The 23,222-nt window shown below is 48.7% G+C and overlaps 1 protein-coding gene and 1 long non-coding RNA gene across 17 annotated transcripts; both read left to right on the forward strand.

The window, feature by feature from the left end:
* Window positions 1-298: 298 nt before the first annotated feature.
* On the forward strand, window positions 299-23,214 carry PGAP2 (post-GPI attachment to proteins 2). 16 transcript variants are annotated; one of them, XM_038568816.1, is made up of 9 exons: window positions 338-437; window positions 2,624-2,740; window positions 8,950-8,970; window positions 11,878-12,052; window positions 16,570-16,716; window positions 20,722-20,974; window positions 21,117-21,223; window positions 21,846-21,954; window positions 22,164-23,214. In XM_038568816.1, exons 4-9 carry the CDS (start codon window positions 11,888-11,890, stop codon window positions 22,292-22,294), a joined length of 912 nt encoding a protein of 303 aa, XP_038424744.1. In that variant the 5' UTR covers window positions 338-437; window positions 2,624-2,740; window positions 8,950-8,970; window positions 11,878-11,887; the 3' UTR covers window positions 22,295-23,214. The 16 variants fall into 16 exon arrangements, with proteins under 16 accessions (XP_038424753.1, XP_038424741.1, XP_038424744.1 ...); XM_038568819.1 differs by having other exon boundaries at window positions 339-437; window positions 16,548-16,716; XM_038568825.1 differs by lacking the exon at window positions 2,624-2,740 and having other exon boundaries at window positions 299-437; window positions 16,548-16,716.
* On the forward strand, window positions 2,750-6,131 carry LOC119864985. Its single transcript, XR_005375692.1, has 2 exons — window positions 2,750-2,959; window positions 5,123-6,131. It is a non-coding gene; the product is annotated as an uncharacterized LOC119864985 (long non-coding RNA).
* Window positions 23,215-23,222: the final 8 nt, after the last annotated feature.

The following is a 23,222-nucleotide window of genomic DNA, read 5'->3' on the forward strand; positions in this document are numbered from 1 at the left end:
CACGCCGCCTACCGTCACAGGCTCGCCCCGGGCGCTCCGCCCTCGCTGCCTGCGCATTGGCAGACGCCCCCGCCACTCTAGGCCCGCCCTGCGACTCATTGGGCAACTGGTCTTTTGAAACCGAACGTGAGGGCGGTCTTCGGGAGAAGGAGCGAGGGGGAAGAGGAGGAACGGGAGGAGTTACGGGGGGGAAATGGGAGGGACGGTGGGAGGGACAGGGAGTCCCGCCCCCTCTGCCGCGATTGGCTGGGGCGAGTCGTGACGTCACACAAGGCCCCCGCGAGGCGGGCTTGTGAGTGGCTGCGTTGGTGTGCACTGGGCGGGGTGCGGGAGAAGGGTGGTGACGCTATGCCGAGGCTCCGCCCCCCGCGTTGGAGCCGAGACAGTCAGGCTGCTGAAGCTCGGGCCAATCAGAGGGGAGGCTCCAGGATGGCATGGTAACTATTCTACCCTTTCGTTGCCCCAGTCCGCGGGCGGTGATGGGAAGGCTTCCCCGTAGTCCTGCCCGTACTTCCTGGCCAGACCACGTGCGGAGCTGGAGGGCCCTCCTGGGAGGTCTGTCTCTCCGCATAGCTCGCCTGCAGCTGCTCTGAGGCCCCAAAACCTGGCCTCCTGGTTTCCCAACCTATGCCGGCCCCGTCACAACCTTTCCTCTCTGAATCCCCAGAATAGACGCTATGAGCATGCCCTAAGGGAATGGCTCAGGGTAGGATATGTTACAAATGAGTATTCTTGGAACTTCTTAACCACCTGCACTTTAGGAGCTCTTATTTATTCTTAAAGGCCTGGTTCAAATGTTCCCGCCTTCTCTGGGATACATTCCCAGATCTGTCTCAGAGTGTTGGGCTACTGCTTGGTTGGGCAGGCCTCTGTTACAGCTTTGTCACTTTGTATCCTATTATTTACTTTTCTGTCTTCTGTGCCCAGGCTCTTTAAGGTCACAGCGGCATTTTATTCATAAAGGTTTCCCTTCCCCACCCTGGCCTAGTCCAAAACAGAAGTATTACAAGGGGAAATGTTGAGCATGTTCTAGAAACCAGACCCAGTAACTGAGAGTCCTGACACAGAATAGCAGGGACTGTGCTCAGAAAGCAAAACCTATTCAGACTACTCTCCACCACCACCTTCTCCTGGAACATCAATACAAGACTGAAATGGGCTCTGCACAAAAGTAGATGAATTTAAATCCCTCTTAGTGTTCAATGGTAGCAAGGAATTAGAAAAAATTGGCTAATTTGTTAGGAAGCGGAATGGTTGTAAAGATGAAATAAGATAATGGATAGGAGACATCTGGTAGGTGCTCAGTTGGTGTTCAAAGGAAGGAAAAAATAAATATATAGATGTTCAAATAGGAAAGCTAGTTTAAACATCTGACTCCAGCCACTTTCCCCCCACTCCTGCATCCAAACATCCCTTCCTTTCCTCCACCCTCCCTTGCCTGTGTTCTACATTAGAAAGTCATTAGTTCTCCCTGGATAGTTTACTGTACCTTCCTCAAAGACCTACTGAAACTTTGATTTCTCATCCTTCAGTCCTGAAACACAACTATTCTGGTATCCCTAAGGCCAGGCCTACAGTGTAGGTCCACATTAAATGTTTCATGCATGAATGAGTGAATTATTGTCTTAAGCAGAATAGTAGTAGAAGTGTGAGACTTTTTTTTTTTTTTTTTAGAAGTGTGAGACTTTTAAGTCAGGGAACCCTGGGTTTAAATCTGAGTCCAACCATTTATTACCTGTGTGAATTTGGGCAAATTTCTTAACACCTGAACCTGTTTTCTTGTCTGTAAAATAATTATTCCTATTCTTTAAAAATGTCAAGGAATTCCTGAGGCATTTGGGTAACTCAGCCAGGTAAGCATCTGACTCTTGATTTCAGCTCAAGTCATGATCTCAGTGTCATGAGATTGAGTCCTGTGTAGGGCTCCACACTGAGCATTGAACCTGCTTGAGATTCTCTCTTCCTCTGCCCCCCTCGACCCTCCCCCGCTCATGTGCATGTGTGTACACTCTCTCAAAATGAATAAATAAATAAAATATCAAGAAATTTCCATTCTAAATATTCTAAGACACTGATTCTGACACAGAAATGGGGCTCAAAAGTATGTTGTAAGTAAATACATTCAGTCCAAAGTACTAGTGTGTATACAGAAGCTAGGATCATTAAATAGTGCATAGTTGCAGGAAGACTGGAGGGAGAGGCATTGGATGAGGGGTGCCACAAGGTAAAAGTTCTATAATTCTGATGATTTCTTTTTCTTTTTTTTTTTTTTTATTTATGATAGTCACAGAGAGAGAGAGAGAGAGGCAGAGACATAGTCAGAGGGAGAAGCAGGCTCCATGCACCGGGAGCCCAATGTGGGATTCGATCCCGGGTCTCCAGGATCGCGCCCTGGGCCAAAGGCAGGTGCCAAACCGCTGCGCCACCCAGGGATCCCTTCTGATGATTTCTATGCAGAAAGACTTCTCTGCATATGCTTACTGTGGTAGGCATATGGTTATTAAGTTCATCATTCCTGGGTACTTCTGCCCTAGAAAGGACTTTGTAGACAATATACTCTTACTCTGCCTAATTCTCATAATGCCTTTTTGATTATCATCATCTTCCTTCTTCCCTTCTAAAGAAAAGGAATTTGGTGCGTGCTCACAAGTTTGCTGAACCAAGCCCTCTCCTGGGCATCAGGATCCCAGAGATGTCCAAAGCTCAACACTCTGCTCTGGCCAAGAGAGACAAAACAAAGGAAAGTCCAGCTCTGTGCTAGGAACCCTCCAGTCTCTCACATACATGCTGTGAGAGCTCACCCTATGCAGCTTTGAAACATTGGTCCTCAGGGAGGAGACAGGACTCATAAAGACTACAGAATCAGGGAAGAGCAAGAGACTTTGTCTTTCAGAGTGATGGTCTAGATTTCTTAAGTGGTACATTGGAAAGAGTGTCAGATTTGGAGTTAAACAGCTAAGTATGTCTTGCTACTTTTTAGACCTCGCACAAATATTTAACTGTTCTGTGACCCACTTCCCTTATCTATAAAATGGGCAGAAAAATTCCCATGTTGTAAGGTCTTGTAAAGGTCAAATAAGGGAATTTGCAAAGAACTGGGCACATGTTTGACACACAGTAAGTACCTAGTAAAGGTTGATTTCCTTCCTCTTTTTCCTACAACTTGATAAGGAAGGATAATGTTTATAAATAACATACAATTAGATTTTCATAAATCTTGTGTGAATACATTTGACTTTGAACTAGAGCATTTAGTCTATTGCATTTAAAGAATTTACTGGTATATTCAGGGTTTTATCTAGCATTTTCTAATTTGTCCAATCTGTTCCATTTCTGTTTCTTTCCTTTATTCTTTTTTTTTAATTTTAGTTCTTTTGTAATAGTAATAACTTCCATTTTCTTTTGAGTCTCAGTCCTGCCAGATTTTTAAAAAATTGAGATATAACTCACATAATATAATATTTACCCATTTTTTAAAAGAGTTTATTTATTAATTCATGAGAGACACAGAGAGAGAGAGAGAGGCAGAGACATAGGCAGAGGGAGAAGCAGGCTCCATGCAGGGAGCCCGACGTGGGACTCAATACCAGGACTCCAGGATCATGCCCTGGGCTGAAGGCAGGCGCTAAACTGCTGAGCCAGTGAGGTGTCCCAATATTTACCCATTTAAAGTATATGATTCCAGAGAATTTAATATAGTTGACCCTAGAATGACATGGATTTTAACTGGGCAGGTTCACTTATTTTTTAAAGATTTATTTATTAGAGCGAGCATGAGCAGTGGGAGGAGCAGAGGGAGAGGAAGAGAATCTAGAGTAGACTCCCTGCTGATCAGGGAGCCTGACATAGGACTTCAACTCATGACCCCGAAATTATGACCTGAGCCAAAACCAAGAGTTAGACACTCAACCCACTAAGCCATCCAGGCACCCTTGGGGTATGCTCACTTGTAAGAGAATTTTTTTCAATAAATACAATACAGCACTGTAAATGTATTTTTTCTTCTTTATGATGTCCTTAAGAACATATTCTTTTCTCCAGCTTATTTTATTATAAGAATACAATATGTAATATATAGCACATATAAAATATGTGTTCATCAACTGTTTATGTTATCAGTAAGGTTTCTGCTCAACAGTAGGCTCTTAGTAGCTATGGTTTTGAGGAGTCAAAAGTTTTACTTGGATTTTGGACTATAGGGGGTTAGCACCCCTTAAAACACCTGTGTTGTTCAAGGGTCAATTATATTCACAAAGTTGTGCAGCTATCACTACTACCTAATTCCAAAAGATTTTCGTTACCCAAAAAGAAATCCCAGATCATTAGCAGTCATTCCCCATCTTCCCTCACCCCAGCCCCTGGCAACTACTAATCTACTTTTTATCTCAATGGATTTGCCTATCTGGACATCACCTATAAATGGAATCATACAATATGTGGCCTTTGTGTCTGAATTATTTCAGTTAACATAATGTTTTCAAGGTTCTTCCCTGTTGTAGCACCTAACAGAACTTCATTCCATTTTATGATAGAATAATATTCCATTTTGTGGATAAGCCATATTTCATGTATACGGTCAAAAGTTGAATGACATTTGAGTTTCTACCTTGTGGCCACTATGAATAATACTGCTATGGACATTGATGTACAAGTTTTTTATGGATGTATGTTTTCAATTCTCCTGTGTTTATACCTAGGAGTGGATTTATGGGGTCTTTCGTAACTGTGTGTTTAATTATGTGAGGAACTACCAGACTGTTTTCCAAAGTGGCTGCACTCTTTTACATTACTGCTAGCAGTGGGTGAGGGTTACACTTTTCCACACCCTTGCCAACACTTGCTATTTTCCTTTTATTATTATTATTATAGCCATCTTAGGCGCTATAAAGTTACACCTCATTGAGGTTTTTGTAAACATTTCCCTAATAACTGATGATGATAACCCTCTTTTCAACTGCTTGTTTTCATGTAAATCCCTGTTTTCTTAACATTCTTTTACATTACTTAGTTTCTCCTCCTGTACCAGTTTAGAAATTAAATTCTCCTTTTTATATTATTGTAGTCATCTCCCTAGAAGTTACCACATGCATTGCTAAGTGTGACATTCATTAATACCTTATAGGCAAAGTGCAGTTTGCTGAGATGGAAGAAAAGAGGCATCTCAGGCCAGATGAACAGAAAGAACAAAGATGTAGGACCAGGAAAGAGCTCAGTATATCCAGAGTTGCAAACTGGAACCTCATCCTGGAAATGATAGGGGAGCCAAAGAAAGTTGAAAAACGAAGAACAAAATACACAATGAAGATTTAATTACAATTTGAGGCAGAATGGGCCTAGAACAGATGGGAGAGCCTGGTGTGGGTAGTTTAAAGCCATCCAGGAAGGATCTTTGCCGTGAGAAAGATCTCTAGGAAGAACAAAACAATTCCACCTCAACCTTGGAAGACTTTCCTGAGGCGGCCCAGGAGACAGGGGCAGAGTTTGGCCTGAAACTGGATGTCATTAGCACTGTGTCCCTGCTTCTTTACCTACCCCAGGACATATTCATTGTGCCTCTATCCTCTACAACGGCAGTGTTTCTTTGGAGACTTTTCTTACGATTCCTAAATCTCCTCATGATATATCTAAATCCTGCCTATCCTTCAATACCCAGTTCAAGTCAATCAACCCAATAAATATTTTCTGGGCTCCTATGTCTGCCCTGGCCTAAGCTGAGAGATTCAGAAATAAATATAATGGGTGAGGGTTCCATCCTTAAATGAGCTCCCAGGCGGAGTGGGGGACACAGACACGTAACAGATGATTTCACTATACTGGTCAGTCCTAATAAAGGTGTGATGGACTTTTTATGCTTTCTGGGGAACGGGGAGGTGGGCAAATCAGGGCGCCAAGGGAGAGAGGAAGAAGTTAAGCAAAGCTCATGAAGAATTAAGTGTAGCCGGACTATGAGATATGTGCTTGCCAGAGTAGAGGATGACCAGATTATGAAGGATGTTGAATACCCCACTAAGGAATTTGCTCTTGATCCTAAAAGCCATAGGGAGTTATTAAATAGTTTGCAGCAAAGGAGGCACATGATCAGATCTGTGTTTTAAGAAGAGCAAATGTAAAAAAAAAAAAAAAAAAAAAAAGAAGAGCAAATGTGCCTATAAATGAAGAGCTAGTAGAGCAAGGAGGCCAGTGAAGGAGATCCACATGAAGCTTTCCTTGACAACTGCACCCCCACATTCACTTTTCTTATGCTTCCTACCTCTACACCATCCCCATGCTACTGGGGGCTGGAACATCCCTGTAAATAAATGGCTTGAGGTATCTGATGTGTGTGTGGGCAGGGGAAGTGGAGCAGGAGTTGTGGCCAAAGCTGGAAAGTCGGGTGGTGCTGTTTCAGGCACAGGCCTCTTTGGGGTATGTCCAGGCATCAGGCAAACGAAACCAGGAGGACAGGAGACATTGAAAGGCTTCAACAGGGGGGATGCCTGGGTGGCTCAGCAGTTGAATGTCTGCCTTTGACTTAGGGTGTGATCCTGGAGTCCCGGGATTGAGTTCCACATTGGGCTCCTCACAGGGAGCCTCCTTCTCCCTCTGCCTGTATCTCTGCCTCTCTTTCTGTGTCTCTCGTGAATAAATAAATAAAATCTTGAAAGAAAGAAAGAAAGAAAGAAAGAAAGAAAGAAAGAAAGAAAGAAAGAAAGAAAGAAGAAAGAAAAGAAAAGAAAGAAAGAAAAGAAAAGAAAAAAAGAAAAGAAAGAAAAGCTTCAACAGCAGCAGCTACTTAGACAATGGGCAAATGTCCTTTGGCAAACACTGAGTGCCCACTGAACGAAGGCAAGACTGGAGGCTTAGATGCTTGCTCAACTCCCCTTTTTTCCCCCCAGATTTTATTTATTCATGAGAGACACAGAGAGGGCAAAGACATAGGCAGAGGGAGAATGTGGCTGAGCCACCTGGGTGCCCCTACCTCATTTAATTCTCACAGCAACCCTCTGCTGTGGATATTCCTAAAACCATCATACAGATGAAGAAACCAAGATTCAGGACAGTATGGTGAATTGCCCAAATCACCAAAGAATTAAAGGCAAGATTAATATATCATTGGGGTAGTATAGAGGCAGAGAGAAGGGACCCAGCCTCAGGGAATGGTATTTAGAGCCAAAGGAACAAACTGTCAAGATAGGGAATAAAGACTAAGAGTAGGCATCTGTGGGTTGGAGCTAGAAAAAGAAGATGACACAAAGCCCTAAGGTAGGAAACCTACATCTAATTTTTGAAACTAAAAGGAGGTTTTCTTTCAGTTAAGTGTTACTAAATGTTCATTTGTCCTGGGACCTTAAAGGACAGAGTGGAGGAGAGTTCGAGGTAAAAAAAAAAAAAAAAAAAAAGGTAGCTTTTAAAATAAGGTATCACCTCTCCAGACATGGGTCCCCCAGGAGTGAGGTATCTCTGGGTCCCCACCATTGCCCGGCTAGGGCCTGCCACAGACAGGGTCTAGGCTCAGTGAATGAACAAGAATGGATGCATGAAAAAGAGCTCTGGCAAGTTAATCAAATTGGAGCCTCTGTATCCACCTGCAAAGTGGTGATTATAGCTACCTTGTGGATTAACATTATACATTTGACTCCTGAACGACACAGGAGTTAGGGTGCTGAACTCTGGCACAGTCAAAAATCCATGTACACAGGGTCTCTGGATAGTTTAGTGGGTGAATGTCTGCCTTTGGTTCAAGTTGTGGTTCTGGGGTCCTGGGATGGAGTCTGGCATCAAATTCCCCATGGGGAGCCTGCTTCTCCCTCTGCCTATGTCTCTGCCTCTCTCTGGATCTATTATGAATGAATAAATAAAATCTTAAAAAAAAATCCTTGTATAACTTTTGACTCCCATAGAACTTAACTACAAATAGTAGTACTTTGGTTAACAAAGTACTAATAGTAGTACTTTGGTTTCTCTCTCTCTCACTGTGTGTCTATCATAAATAAATTAAATTAAAAAAAAATTAGAGAGAGAGAGAGGCAGAGACACAGGCACGGGGAGAAGCAGGGAGCCCGACGTGGAACTCGATCCCAGGACTCCAGGATCACGCCCTGGGCTGAAGGCGGCGCTAAACCTCTGGGCCACCGGGGCTGCCCTGTATATATTTTTTAAAGAAAATCATAAGGAAGAGAAAATACATTTACAATATTGTGCTGTGTAAGTGGACCTGCGCTGTTCAAACTCGTGTTGTTCCAGGGTCAACCATATAGGGATTAAGAGAATGGCCTCAGGTGCCAGACCCCAATCCAGGTTCTGACATTTATAACTGTGTGAATAGGTAACATAGCTTTTCTGTTTCCTATCGGTAAAATGGGGATATTAATAGTATCTACCTAATGGGGTTAAGGAAGATTAAATGGGATAATGTATAAGAAGTAGAAAAGTCCCTGGAAGACAGAGAATGCTCAAAATGTGCTAATTACTACTGTGGGGATTTAAATAGGAAAATGTGATGGTAACCACGTCTAACTCGGAGATCCTTCACCCCCTGCAGGTGTTCTGACAACCCCAACAGTCCTCCTCGAGTTCCTGTGTGGGCCAGTCGGGGTGGAGGGGACAGCTGGGGGCTAAGGATCAACCCTTTCGGGGTGGGTAGAGACCCAGGGCACTGTTGTGTCGGACAGGACAGGGCGCCCTCTTCTGATCAAAGGCGGGAACAAGCTCTGGCCCAGAGTTTTGAGGATGGGCCTCCCTGATCTCTCTACCCAAAAGGTGCTCTTCCCTTTCCTGAAATGCCCGAATCGGCTCTGGAGAGCAGAGTTACCGGGAGGGGCGCTAAGGCCGGGGCAAAACTGTTGTAATGTTTCAGAAGGGCGAGGCCGGGTAACTCGGCTAGACTTGGGGGCGTGGGCTGGAGAGACCGAGGTTAGGAAATGAGAGAATTCGGGGCCCTGTTGAATTAATCTTACGCTCTTTCAACAGGTGATGGAACGCAGCCGAGAGGTAAGGTGGAAGGTGGCTCATCCCGCGTGTCCAACCCAGGGGTCCAGGGCTCTTCCGGCTGCCCCCACGCAGCAGGAATTAGTGGGGCGGGCTGGAGCTGGGCGAGCAGGCACCGGGGGACGCCGGATCGAGGGGGAGCGCCCAGGGTCCAGGTCCGCAGAGGTGGGGAGGGGCCAACGCAGGATCTGGGCGCAGTTTCCTCCCCGAGCGCGCTGGCCCCGCCCCCGCCGTTCCCGCACCGGCCCGCCCCCCGCCGCTGGCCCCTGGCCGGGCCTGGGCTCCCCTCGGGTTCCCCCAGCGCCCGGCCTGCGCTGGCGGGGCCTCCTCGCCGCCACAGCCTGGGTGAGTATGGGGATGGGTGAGCGGGACTGCCGGGCAACCCCGCTTGGGGGAGCTCCGCCACGCGGTCCGGCCTCCTCACGGCCCAGCCCCAAGCTCTGACGGTGCTGGCTGGGGCTCACCCAGAATCTGCTGCTGTCCCGACTTCTGAACTAACCCTGCTCCCCCACATGGTGCTGCGTGTGCATTGGTGGAGCTCTCCCTTCTTCACTTCGCAGGGACTGCTAGTTTTCTGGTTTCTCTTTAGCTGCCAGGGATGGAGGTGTGTGTAGGGGGTGGGAGGGGGGGCGGGTGCGCCCTGGAACCCCATACAGTAATTTCAAATCCCACCTCTGCCAGTTACTAGCCTGTGACCTTGGGCAAGTGTTTTTAACCTCCCCGAGCCTCAATTGCCTCTACTGTGAAATGGAAATACACAAGCTATAGGGCCTGTGTAGAATTATAGAGAGGATTAAAGAAATAATGTATATCAAGTGTATCAAGTGCTAATCAGGGTGCCTCATACTCAAAAGGTACCCGGTAAGTATGGATTCCTGCTGGAGGCTGAGAAGATCTCTGGGGCCTTTGTAAATAAAGTTGGGATACTCCTAAGAAAGCAGTGTCCAGCAAGTAGTCCCTATGAAGAGGTTAAGAGCTGATTGGGGCTGAACAGCTGCCCTTCAGGTAGTGAGCTCCCTGTCCTGAGGCCTGGAGGAATAAAATGGCCATGTTGGAATGGCCCTATTGGTCATCTGAACCACATGATCTTCATGTTGCACAGCTGTGGAAAAAGGCCCAGAGTGATTAGATGACTTGTCCAAGGTCACACAGCTAACAGAGAATCCAGGCACACCTCCACGCTGTGGAATAGACCATTTCTCCAATCTCTTTATCCACCCCCTTGCCTTGGGCAGTGCCTAGTAATTCACTGAGGATCTGGCCTTCAGTTTGGGCATCCCAGTGGCTCCTGAAGGATCTAGAATCACTGGCTTCAGGAAAGAGACTAGTGCTGCTAAAAGTATAGAATCAGGGTTTGGACTGGGTGGGGAAGTTACTCCCCTGTAGGCCTGTAGGGACTTCTAGTCCATTTGGGGATGATCCAAGAAATGTGTTTGATTTGGGCGGTCACCAGAGTCACTTCCAACTACCCTAGGAGATCCCTGGCTCCTGAAGGGAGGAAGGACTTTGGGCAACTGGGGCAGGCTGCCTAATCGGGCCTGGCAGAGGTGGGTAGGAGAAGATGGAGGAGAACACAGAGGCGTATTCACCTGGTTCTGGAATGTCAGGGTGGGGCCAGGAAGAGTTGGGGCTTGATCTGGTGAGACCTTTGAGTCCAGAGGGGCAGGTTCTTCATGAATCTGGAGCCAGCCCTAGTTTGGCTGCTAGAAGCCCAAGTTCCAAGGATGGCTTTCCCTCAGGCTCATCATCTGGCTTTGAGGAAGGACCTTCTCTCTCTGCATCTTGGTTTCTCTGCTGCAGTGGGGACAGGGCTCACTGACTCATCTCTATAGGATTTGATTTACCTTTCTTTCTCTTCTGGACAGACACCCCTTCACTCTCCCCTCCTAATTTGACCTGACCTGACGTTTCTGCCCAGACCTCTGGGTCAGCAAGGAAGGGGTCACAGAAGGCAAGAGCTGCAGTTTGTGACCATCAGGGCCCTACATCTCCCCACTGCTGGGTCTTCCTTCAAGTTGTTGTAGAACCCGGAGTAGGTTCCCACTCTTCTCTTGGCCTCAATGTCACCTTCTATACACTAAGGGAGGCTGGGCTAGGACTGTTGGTGTATACTTGGTTATTATAGTTCCTAACTTTCCTATTCCCATCTGGCGGGGCGGGGGGCGGGGGGCGGTCATAGTCCTCAGGAGCCTTTACTTCATCTCTGGTGGGGGATGGACAGGCCCCCATGGGTACTGGGAAGCCTCCAGAAGCTGACAAGGCAGCTCTTTGCAGCAAAAAGCAAGCCTAGGCTAGCACTAGGCCTGATTCTGCAAAGCCTTTCACCCTCAGAGCACGTGAGGCAGGAGGCGGGGACAGGCAGGGGGTCAGAGTTCTATAGGCTTCCATGGAGTCCTTGCTGCCATGCACTGTGGTGCAGGCACACAGAACCTGGGAAGGGACTGGAAGTACAGAAGATGCTGGGCCAGTGAGTGAAGCAGGGAGAGCTGAAGGGAGGCCCTGAAGCCTGGAGGCTCAAAGGCCTATGGGTGTAGATGAGCCATCCTGTCCACTGGGAGCCTTTAGGATAGGTTCCTGAAACCAGAAAGACCAGTTAAACCAGCTCCTGTTGTCCTAGGCCTCTAAAGCCAGCTTATAAGGGAGAAGTAGTTCTCCCAATATATTCAGGTTTCGTTTTAGCATAGATTGGGTTTATTGTCTTTACTCTGAAATTGAGGATGAATGTTCTCTTGGGATTTCCAGTCAGTCTTCAGGGCAGGGGCTGTCCAAGCTTAGGGGCTAGCTGACTTTCTTCTCAGACTCTTCAACCCATAGCACAGCAAAGCTGAGGACTGAGCACAAGGGCCAGCTTCACCACTGAGTCCCAGCCTTGCTGCCTTGGGTCTTGACAGCACATTACTTCATCCCCAGGTGTGACAAGATGTACCAGGTCCCACTGCCACTGGACCGGGATGGGACCCTGGTCCGGCTCCGCTTCACCCTGGTGGCCCTGGTCACGGTCTGCTGTCCACTTGTCGCCTTCCTCTTCTGCATCCTCTGGTCCCTGCTCTTCCACTTCAAGGAGACTACGGCCACACACTGTGGGGTAGGGCTTGCCAAGTGGGGTCGGGAAATGGTATCTCATATTCAGGCCCAGTTGGATCTTTTTGGATCCTGGTTCTATTTTTTTTTTTTTTAAGATTTTATTTATTTGTTCATGAGAAACACAGAGAGAGAGAGAGAGAAAGAGGCAGAGACACAGGCAGATGGAGAACAGGCTCCATGCAGGGAGCCTGACTTGGGACTTGATCCCGGGTCTCCAGGATCACACCCTGGGCTGAAGACGGCACTAAACCGCTGAGCCAAAAAATAAATAAGTAAGTAAGTAAGTAAGTAAGTAAATAAATAAATAAATAAATAAATAAATAAATAAATAAAATAAAATAAACCGCTGAGCCACCCAGGCTGCCTGGATCCTGGTTCTATTTTAACAGGATTAGTGAGCTCTCCAGTGGGATCCATCAATCAAATTGGGCTGCTGGGGGTTAGGGTGCCTGCAAATCGGGGTCTCAAGAATTGGCCTTCTGCCACTTTTAATGAAGGTCACTAGAGCCTAGTGTGCCTGAAGTTGGGCAGCCCCAGAACCCAATCTTTACTTTCATAGAGGGGCAGATTCAGGAGCCCCAGGGTTTTGTGAGGGATAGAGAGAGAACAGGCCTGAGGTTGAGGGTGCTGGAGCCTCTCAGTATGGCACTGTGGGCTGTGCCTGTGTCTGTGGGATTGTGATTATGTATGCGTGTGTGTGGCTGTGAAGGACATGACTGTATGTGTGTGGGAGAGACCGTATCTGTGCGTGTCTGGAGGAAGGCCTGATGATGTGTGTGTGTATGTATTCCATATGTGTATATGAGCTACATTCCCATAGGTAGCCATGTACCCTCTAGACGGGAATATGGAATGAGTTTTTTGACAGGAGAAAAATGTGAGTTTTCTCTGTAATATATCAGAGTAAAGAGAGTGAGACCTGTGTTGACCTCTGTTACATGCCTAGTTCATCCACTGACTCTGAATTACCTGAGACACAGAGGCTGAGCCTCAGCTTCCTCATGTCTAAAATGGAGTTGATAATTCCCATCCTCCTTCTCAGGGCTAGTGTAGAGCTAGACAGAGGAAGAATAGGCAGGTGGTTTGGGAAATGTGAAGGGCAAGAAGCAGAAGGGAGAGGAGGAAGAGGAGTTTGTCAGGTTGGAAGGTAGGGAGGAGAGGAAGAGCTTAGGGGCTCTAGGTGGAAAGGAGGCAGGGCCTGGACATAGACCCTTGGAGTAGCATCAGAGAGAGCTATGAAGGCCCTCACTCAGCTCAACTTCCCGCCTTCCTATAAAAAGCATCTGCTCCAAAAATAGGGCTATGACTAGGACTGGGGTCTGGCTGGTGGTGTGGAATGGGGCCTACCTCTTTTGTTCATAGGACTTGAAGTTTTTCCTCTCCTTGATTTGTCAATGGATAGATATTGGCCTTGAGCTGTGGGTGGCCAGTCTGATGAGACCCCGGGCTGGGAGCTATCAGAAAGAACAGAACTGGAAGGAAAAGGGGTGACCAGATGATGGAGGGGCGGGGCGGGGGGTCGGGAAGGATCAGAAAGGGTCCAACCAATGGCTTTTCCCAACCTAGTTTTCACCTTAGCTAATGCCTCAGATGTTCCTCTCACCCATCAACTCCTTTGTATCTTGCAAAACTCTTCTCAAGTGTCTCTTCCTTTGAAAAGCCTTCCCTAGCCTCCTTGGGGGCAGACTTAATCACTCCCTCCTCTGAGAGTTCCCTATTTTTCATACAGCTCTATCAAATCATATTTGTGTCTTGTTCCCCACCAGACCAGGAGCTTCTTCAAAGTGGGCATTACATCTGAATCAGAATTTGTTGAGTAAATAAATAGGACCCCCTCCCGCCCCCCCCCCCGCCAATGCCTCGGGAATTGGTACCTGGTACCTGGTGCCGTGTTGTCATAGTCCATCCAGAAAATTATAATATTTGTACGGTATATGGAGTTAAGTGGAGTAAGCTATTTGCTCTGCCTCTCATGGCTGGCTCCTAAGGGCTAATGGGATCAATAACCCAGCATACCTGATATATGTATAACCCATTCTTGGCATACTAGTTGGAGAGCTAAGGCATGGGCATAGGGGCACAGGTACCTGGCCACTCTGGGCCAGGACTGAGCTTAGTGACCCAGGGGGTGATTTGTCCCCACTCTCTGGGACTACTATGTTGGAGCCACCTAGGGACAATCCAGGTGGATGTATGTTCTGAATTTCTCACCTAGAGTATTCCAGGAATTGCCAACCCTAGGAATAAAAGAAATAACCTTAGTCTAATGCATCTATAATTAGATGACTTTGCCTTTGCTTGCATATCCCTAGTGATGGGGAGCTTCCTTCCTCTCCAGGCAGCCTATTCCAAGGAGGCAGAGTAACTAACAATTGGCAGACTCTTGTAGTGAGGATACATTCTCTTTCAGGTGAATCCCTGGTTTTGCACTGGGTCTGCTTCGGGACCCTAAGAGCTGCTTTCTCCTCCTGACGTTACGCCAGTCCTGCAGAGATGGGACAGCTGTGATGGGGGGTCCCTGAGTTTACTCTTATTGGGTAGCATAACTCCAGTTCTTTTAGACAACCCTCACAGGACATGCGCCCCTAGTTTTGGCCCAGTTGGTCACTGTTTCCTCCATATGAGGCCCTGATCTGGGCATAGGACTTCATATGGCCTGGGCAGTACGGTCAACAGCAGTACTGTTGCATTCCTATTACTGGCTGTTAGACCCCTGTTAAGGTATCTTGAACTGATGTTAGCTGTTTCTGCACAGCAGGCTGGACACTGATAACCTCATATTCAGTCCCATCTAGATATGCTTTGTTTTTTAAAGGTTTTATTTATTTATTTGACAGAGAGAGAGAGCATAAGCAGAGGGAGCAGCAGACTTCCCACAGTGCAGGGTAGCCCAATGTGGGACTCAATCTCAGGACCCCAGGATCATGACCTGAGTCAGAGGTGGATACTCAACCGACTGAGCCACCCAGGTGCCCCTAGAGCTCTTTTGGGTCTTGAATCTATTATCCAAGATTAACTAGCTCTTCAGTTAGGCCCAACAGACATAATCCTGCTCCAACAAAAAGGGGTGAAATCCTATTCTGCTTTCTCCCTTCCCCTTCCCAGAGACCTGCCCGTATCCCAGGACACAGCACTCAGAAAGGTACCTACACCCATCCTTGGCAAAGAAGCTACTGTAGGCTGACCTTAGCCACTATCACTCTTATCTTTGCAGAGTGTTCCAGGAATTATGATATGGCCTTGTTGGCCTTGGGAGGGCTGTGTGCTTGGGCAGGCGTGGAGATCTGGTCTCTGTGGGCGGGAGGGCAGGCTCTGGGGAGCTAGGGGTGGGACCCTCCAGTCCTAGGATAGTCTCAGTCTGGCTAGAGCCCTCAAGCCAAGCCCCGGATCCATCAGCACCCAGTGTGAGTGTTGCCCAGTGCGTGCCCCTGCCCCATTTTTCTGATGCTGAGCTGGAGTAGTGGACTGGGGATCCCTTAACGGAGGGAGGCATGAGTCCCAAGGGAGGTTTGATCCTAGGCCTTTTAACACAAAGCCATTTCTGTCTGTCCCCCAGAAGGGAACCCTGCTTGCAAGTCATGGTGGTTGGGGCAGTGGGGGGTGAGAGGAGGGAGTTCTCTGCCTAGTGGAAGAAGCTCAGCTCCCTTGGTCTGAGTTTGTCCTTGCTGGATCCAACCCAGCATACAGGCTCAAGATGAGTGGAGAAGTTTCCTGTGACTCTCAGATTCCTATAAACTTTGGATTGGGTGACAGTCTTTTGAGAGAGGAAGGAGGTAGAAGTCTGGGCTTCTGTAGGGACCCTGGTATCTTGAGATGACAGTGCTGCTGGCCTGAGGCTTGGATCATTCTAAGCCTGGGGGTGTGCTGGTTGGCAGCATGTGGCCCCAGAGAAATAGGTTCTGGGCACTCCCACTGTTCCTAGTTGAACTTGGGTGAAGAGCAGGAATGTGGTCAGACAGGGTCAGTGGGAGGGCTTGGGCCAGTCTGAGCCAAGGGTCCTTTGTCTAGGTTATTTGGCCTGAAGAAAGCCTTGACTTGGGAGCTTTAGGCTGTCAGGTGGCTGAGGCCTTAGTCCTAATGTTTGATCCTGGCATAGCTCTCCTCTTGTATGGAACAAAAATAATAACCTTTCTACCTCTGACCCTTCTGAGTGGGTATGAGAGTCTTGAGAATGAGGTGGCCCATCAGAACTGCCTGGTTCAGGCCACTGGGAACCTCTCATCTCCAGACTCTTCAGGAGGTGGACCTACATGACCATTGGGCCAAAAGGGTTCCTAAGAGCTGACCCTGCCTGACTCAGCAGCTCCCGCCCCATCTCTCTCTGCATCTCCTTATTTTCTGCACTGCTTTCCTTTTCCCCTTCTGCTCTTTCTACTCTGGCTCTTCCCAATACCCAGAGGAGCCAGCTCTGGGAAAGGTCCCACTTCCTAAGGGCCAGGTGTCCCACTAGGCCCCAAGTCCTGTCCCTCGCCCTGCTTGGGCACCACTCCCTACAGGATGTTCTCTGCGGCCTCACAGCCCTTGGACCCGGATGGACCTGTGTTCCGGCTCCGCTTCACGGCCATGATCTGGTGGGTCATCACTTTCCCCATGTTCGGCTTCTTCTTCTGCATCATCTGGTCCCTGGTGTTCCACTTTGAGTACACGGTGGCCACTGACTGTGGGGTGAGTGCCAAGCTCCCCCGCTCCTGGGTCAGGGCCAGGTTGGGAGATGGCGGTAAGATTGGAATCAGAGAGTGGGAGAAAAGGGGGAGGCTCAGAGAGAGGGGAAGGGGATCTAAAGGGATGGCAGGAGGAATTTATGAGCAGGGACAGAGTAAGAGTGGATTCTTGGTGCTCTGAGAGTAGAAGATCACAGAGTCCCAGGGATTGGATGGGAGAGGGAAAGAGAAGGGAGGGAAATAGGCAAGAGAGGTCATGAGAGGGAAGAGGAGACTGATGAAAAACCAGACTGGGAAGGAAGCCAGGACTGAGAAGTCAGATGGGGCCTGGAGCCAGGAGAAGTCAGAGGTGGTGGTAGGTACCCTGGAATCTTCTAGTGTGGTTTCTCCCTCTGGCAGCCTCAGGTCCTACAACCTGTGTCCACTCAGGGCTCTGCTGGTTAGAAAGCTACATGGACTTCTTGCCTCTAGGAGCAGTCCACCAGGCCTTTCCCAAGGGCTCGGGGCCAGAGGTTCTGTCAGGGGCCTGGAACTGAATATGGACTTGCTCTTAGCCTCTCATCCTGCAAGAGACAGTCCCAGGCCCAGTGAGATGGGACTCCTGCTCTGATAAAGGGGAGCATAGGGATCAGGGGGCCCAAAGGAAGCACTTCATCTAGCCTGGATGTGGGGAAGACTTCCTTCCTGAAGCAGGGGGCATTGCAGCTATTCAGGTAAAGAAGAATTTTGCGAATGCCAGGCTGATGACTAATGATTTTATCCAGAGGGCAGTGGTGAGCTTTAGAATGATTTTAAGCAGGGGAGGGACGTAATCGGATTTATGCTTTAGAAGACCATTCTGGCTCCTGAGTGGAGAACAGATTTAAGGGTAGGTGGCAAGAATAGGGAGATCAGTGAGGAGGCTAGTGTAATAATAATTCATGCTACTGGAGAGACCAGAACTAACATGGGGATTATGAGGATGGCGAGGTGGGGATGGAGTCCAGAGAAGGGTAACTGGTTGAATTGATAGGGATAAGAGGTTGTGTCCAGTTGGCAAGGGATGGGGGCAGTAGATAGAAAAATCATCCATAACTTCAGGGGACTTTATCAAATGAATGAATCTCTAATGGTGAAATCTGAGGTGTTATAATAAGGAATTTTTTGGACTCTCACCCTTTATACTATGTTAATTTCTTATCTACTGACCTGCCATAGATCCACTGAGCCACATCTTCCATGCCAGTGGAAGGGTTTCTGTTCTTGGGGAAAGGGGTTATGTTCCCATCTCAGTACCTTAAGTTCTGAGCTCACGGGGAGACTTAGAGTGAACTGGGGACCTGGTCTCTGATAGCTCCTGATGTTGCTAGCATAATTGGTGAGTGGGGAACTTGTGTGTGGGGGATAGGGTGACAGATATGAATATCTATACCTGATTGTGTGTGTGTGAAAGAGAGAAAGAAGAAATGCCTGCTCTCAGCATCCTACCTCAACCCCTAATCTGAGAGCAACTTCTGAGGATGGCATGAGTAGCCAGAGGGCCCTCCCTTCCTCCTGAGATGTCCCCCAGCTCTTTGCCATCTCTACCCTTTACCTGTTTCCCAGTTAGGGTTCTAGGCCCTCCCAGCCAAGCTTTAGAAGCTCATGCTAAAAAAAAAAAAAAAAAAAAAAAAAAAAGCTCCTGTTGGTTCTGCTCCCATTACACTTGCTGGGGTTGGGGCAGGAGTTTTCAGAATGAATATTCTAGGAAGTAAAGGCAACACCCCTACTGACCTTACTCACGGGACCTACTCAGAGGGGCTGAAAAGTGAGGAGACTTGGAGATCTCAGAAATCTCTGGCGAAGATAGGATTTCCACCGCTAGCTCATGTGCAGTCTTGCCATGTTCAAGAACCACATAGCTCACCAGCTATTTGCAGGCTTTTCAGCAAAAAAATTGGTCTTCTGAAAGCCATCGCTTGTAGCCATTGTGTACCAAACATTGCAGACGCTCTGCAGACATTATATTTAATATTCGGAACCATCTTGCAAGGTAGGTGGTAGCATCCCTATTTTGCCAGTGAGGAAGTTGAAGCTCTGGGAGGTGAAGTGACCTGCTCAAGGTCACTCATCTAATAAAGGCAGAGATGGGATGCAGACCTGGATTTGTGTGGCTCTGAAGCCTCCATGCTGCCTCTTTACTCAGAGTGAGTATCTGAGCCTGGTCTCAGGCTATGTTATTATCTCAAGCTTTAGCCTTGAGAACAGCACCCTGTCCCCAAGCTGCCTCTGAGAGTGCTGAGGGGAATCTGTTTCCTTTCCCGTGAAGGCTTCAAAGCCCCTGGCAGGTGTTCCCCCAGGCCGAACCCTGCTCCATGAGCTACCTCCATCATTGCTACCTGCCCCGCCTTGATGGAGACCCAGTCAACATCCCCATTTAGAGAAAGAAAGGGACCTCTTAGAACTCCATCTCTGAAGACTGGCCCTGCTATAGTCACAGCAGGGTCATTCACTCGCTGTGTCGCTGGGCTCTGGCACTGCTCTGGGTCTTCTTGAAAGTCTAAAAAAGTCCACAGAAAGTGTGCGCAGCAAACTGATAGCTTCCAGTCCTGGAATCCTTTGGAAATGCAGATCCTCATATTCCAGACTGGCTACATTCTCACACAAGCCCTGGTGAGTTACATGCATATTAAAGATAGGCCCTGGAGTCTGAGAGGTCATCCTCCTATCCCTGGCTGTCCTGTCTCCATCTACACTGTTGTTCATTCATCCCTCATCCTCTCACCCTGTCACGCAACACACCAGTTCTCACATGTGCCTCTTCCTCCTTCCTCAACTTTAAAAAAATTTTAAAAAGATTTTATTTATTCATTCATGAGACAGAGAGAGAGAGGCAGAGACATAGACAGAGGGAGAAGCAGGCTCCCTACAGGGAGCCTGATGCAGGACTCGATCCCAGGACCCTGGGATCATGACCTGAGCCAAAGCAAAGGCAGACACTCAACCACTGAGCCACCCAGGTGCCCATCCTTCCTCTACTTTATTTATTTATTTATTTATTTATTTATTTATTTATTTATTTATTTATTTATTCATTCATTCATTCATTCAAGACACACAGAGAGAGGCAGAGGGAGAAGCAGGCTCCCCATGGGGAGCCCCATGCAGGACTCGATCCCAGGACCCTGGGATCATGACCTGAGCCGAAGGCAGACACTCAACCACTGAGCCATCCAGGCACCCTCTTCCTCAACTTTAAAGAATAGTACTCCAATTCCTTAAGGAATGAGGAATTCCAGGCTTTGAGAAAGATGAATGAGAGAGATGCCTAAGAGTAGGGTCATTTTCTTAGACTATCCCAGGTTAAGAGCACCCACTTTCTTAAGCATAATCAGGGTGGGGGTACCCTTCTGACCCAGCTCTCCCAAGATCTCACAGGACCCTCTACCACCTTGGCACACCTACCCAGAAGAATAAGTGGAACTGGGAGCAGTTGGAAGAACAGCTTAGCTGTCGAGTGAATCCAGCACTGTCCCAAGGAAGCTCAGGTGGTCTGTGACTCATCCCTGTCCTCAGGACTGTATCTAAGGTCCTGGGCTCACGGACCCCCACAAGGCCTTACCAAAGGCGCATCTCTGTGCTACGGGCTCAGAGAGCATCCGAATCTGTCTACAGCTTCACACAGCCATGTATAGTTTCTTTTCTTTTTTTTTTTTTTTTAAGATTTTATTTATTTATTCATGAGAGACACAGATAGAGTCAGAGAGAGAAACAGACTCCACGCAGGGATTCCAATCCCTAGGACTTGATCCTGGGACTCCAGTATCATGCCACCCGGACATCCCAGCCATGTATAGTTTCCATCAGGCTACCTGGGGGCTGGGACCTGGAAGGGGACGTCTCCCAGGAGAGCTCTGGGGAGTGCCCCAAGGAGGCCTTCCTAGAGTGGAAGGGGCTGGAGCAGAGCCTTAGGAGAGCCAGGGTGATTTCTGGCAGATGGAGTGGGTGGGGCCAGTGGAGGCCTGCCACCAGACGGGTCACAACTCTCTAGGTGCCCAATTACCTGCCTTCGGTGAGCTCGGCCATCGGTGGGGAGGTGCCCCAGCGCTACGTGTGGCGCTTCTGCATCGGCCTGCACTCGGCGCCCCGCTTCTTGGTGGCCTTCGCCTACTGGAACCACTACCTCAGCTGCGCATCCCCGTGTCCTGGCTACCGCCCACTTTGCCGCCTCAACTTCGGCCTCAACGTCGTGGAGAACCTTGCGCTGCTAGTGCTCACCTACGTCTCCTCTTCCGAGGACTTCAGTGGGTGCCCAGATGAGGGAAGGAGGAGCAGGGAAGGGTTGGGGAGGGCCACCCCCACACCCTCCCTCGCTTGGACCTTCAGACGGAGGGGTTCGGATGCTCCCTGAAGTGCATGCTCCCAATGCCCCCTCTCTCCCTCCAGCCATCCACGAAAATGCTTTCATCGTGTTCATTGCCTCATCCCTCGGTCACATGCTCCTCACCTGTATTCTCTGGAGGCTGACCAAGAAGCACACAGTAAGTCAGGAGGTACGGTCTACCCCTAGTGGGGCTCCAAGCGGCCCAGAGGAAAGTCAAGGACACCCATCCTCGGGATGTGGGTAATGATGAGGTGGGAACCAGAGTTCTAACGGGAATCCGGGCTGGGCCTGGGACTTGGACTTGGGGACAAGTGGAGGGTGATCAATTGGTCAGAATCGAGGGCTGTGTTCAGGTAGGATGGAAGACGGACAATAGAAGAGATGGAGGCTCCAAGTGGGGATAGAATGTGTGAGAGCACTCACCCTGCTGTGGGTTAGGAATGGTGTCAGGGGTCTGTGGTCTATAATAACTCCAGTGCCCTCTACGTCCCCCACACCTTTCTTCTCTCCACAGTATGTGGAGGTGTCAGGTGGGTGGGTGGCTCCAAGTAACTTTTATATTCCATCCTGCTAAAGTGGGAGGGGCAGAGACACCACTGCTCCTTGGCCTCATTATACTCCCAAATGCAGGGAGGGATATGAACATGCCCATCATTTCTGCTGCCCTTGCCTGTATCCCCTTCTATAACCAAGGGAGCTAAGACACAGCCCTTAGGAATTGAGGCCAAGAGGGGAGGCTGCCCACACACATCCAACAGGCTACAGAGTGATCAAATAGCCCATTCCCCTAGGACCGCAAGTCCTACAACTGGAAACAGCGGCTTTTCATCATCAACTTCATCTCCTTCTTCACGGCGCTGGCTGTCTACTTTCGGCACAACATGTATTGTGAGGCTGGAGGTGAGGCCAGGCTGGGATCCATAGGTTGTCACAGTGGCTATGGGACAGTTGTGTTTTCTGTAGTGTGCGATATGGCAGTGGTCTTGGGGGCTGGCTGCCATCGTGTCCCCTGTATAGAGATGTGGTGGTGGGGACTTCTTAGGAGGCCCCGGGAGGGTGGGGTGGGGGCAGAAGGCTCACCATGCCCTGTTTTTGTGTCCTCACAACAGTGTACACCATTTTTGCCATCCTGGAGTATACTGTTGTCCTAACCAACATGGCATTCCACATGACGGCCTGGTGGGACTTCGGGAACAAGGAACTGCTCATTACCTCCCAGCCTGAGGAAAAGCGATTCTAAACCGTTTCTCTCCTGCTAGGAAAGAGGCAGTCCACTGCCCAGAAACTAGAAACAAGAAACTACTCTGGCCTTCCCCACCCCGTGTCCTCTGTGGGTCCTGCTGAAGCTGGGGGAGGGGCGGGAAGAAAGGAGGAAGGCACAGGACAGGGCTTCGGACAGCCCTGCTCCTTTCCCTCACCCCAATTGAAGGCACAGGAACCTTCAAGCAGCAGCGTCACCCTTATCTGAGAAGCCCCAAGAAGCTGAGCTGGCAGGAGAGCTCCACCATCTGGTGCTAAAAAAAGTCCTGAGGTTCATAACCACCATCGGTTCTTGGTCTTTACATAGCCACCTTCTTGCTGAGGTCGGGGACCACTTAGCAGTGGCTGCTACCTGAAAACCACAGCCTTTTCTCTCCACAGGGTCATTCACTTAACTGATGTGTCTAGTCCTCTCCTGTACACACCCAGGCATACCTAAGGCCACAGTCCCCTGCCAGGTTTGCTCAGGTGTTCTAGGCCTGAGCTCACCTCCAATTTAGCATGTACCTTTCCCTGCCTGAGCCTCAGTGTGTCCATGTGGGTAATGGAGGGTTGGAAGGCTGAATGATTTTTTTGGGGTGGGGGGGGCTGTATGATTTTTAAGGGCTCGGCCAGTCTGCGGTTCTGACACTGCCTTATGGAGGTGGTGCTCTGTACCTGAAGGGTGACTTGCTCCAGGAAAAGCACTGGTGCAGCACCTCTTTTCCTTCCCTTCTGAAATATCTGGCTTACAAACTCTTTCTTCTTGGCAAAGGTGTGGAGTGGGGTCAGAGGCAGATTCCTGCCCCCAAATGGGCTCTCTGGTATCCCCCTCTACTCCTACTGCCCCATGCCCTGATCTCTTCTGGTTGTACATTTTATTTTGAAGGAAAATAAATTTTTTTTTCTTTTTTGCCAAAAGCCTGGGC

This window comes from Canis lupus, chromosome 21 (genome assembly GCF_011100685.1).
Source record: "Canis lupus familiaris isolate Mischka breed German Shepherd chromosome 21, alternate assembly UU_Cfam_GSD_1.0, whole genome shotgun sequence".
Classification (NCBI taxonomy): domain Eukaryota; kingdom Metazoa; phylum Chordata; class Mammalia; order Carnivora; family Canidae; genus Canis; species Canis lupus.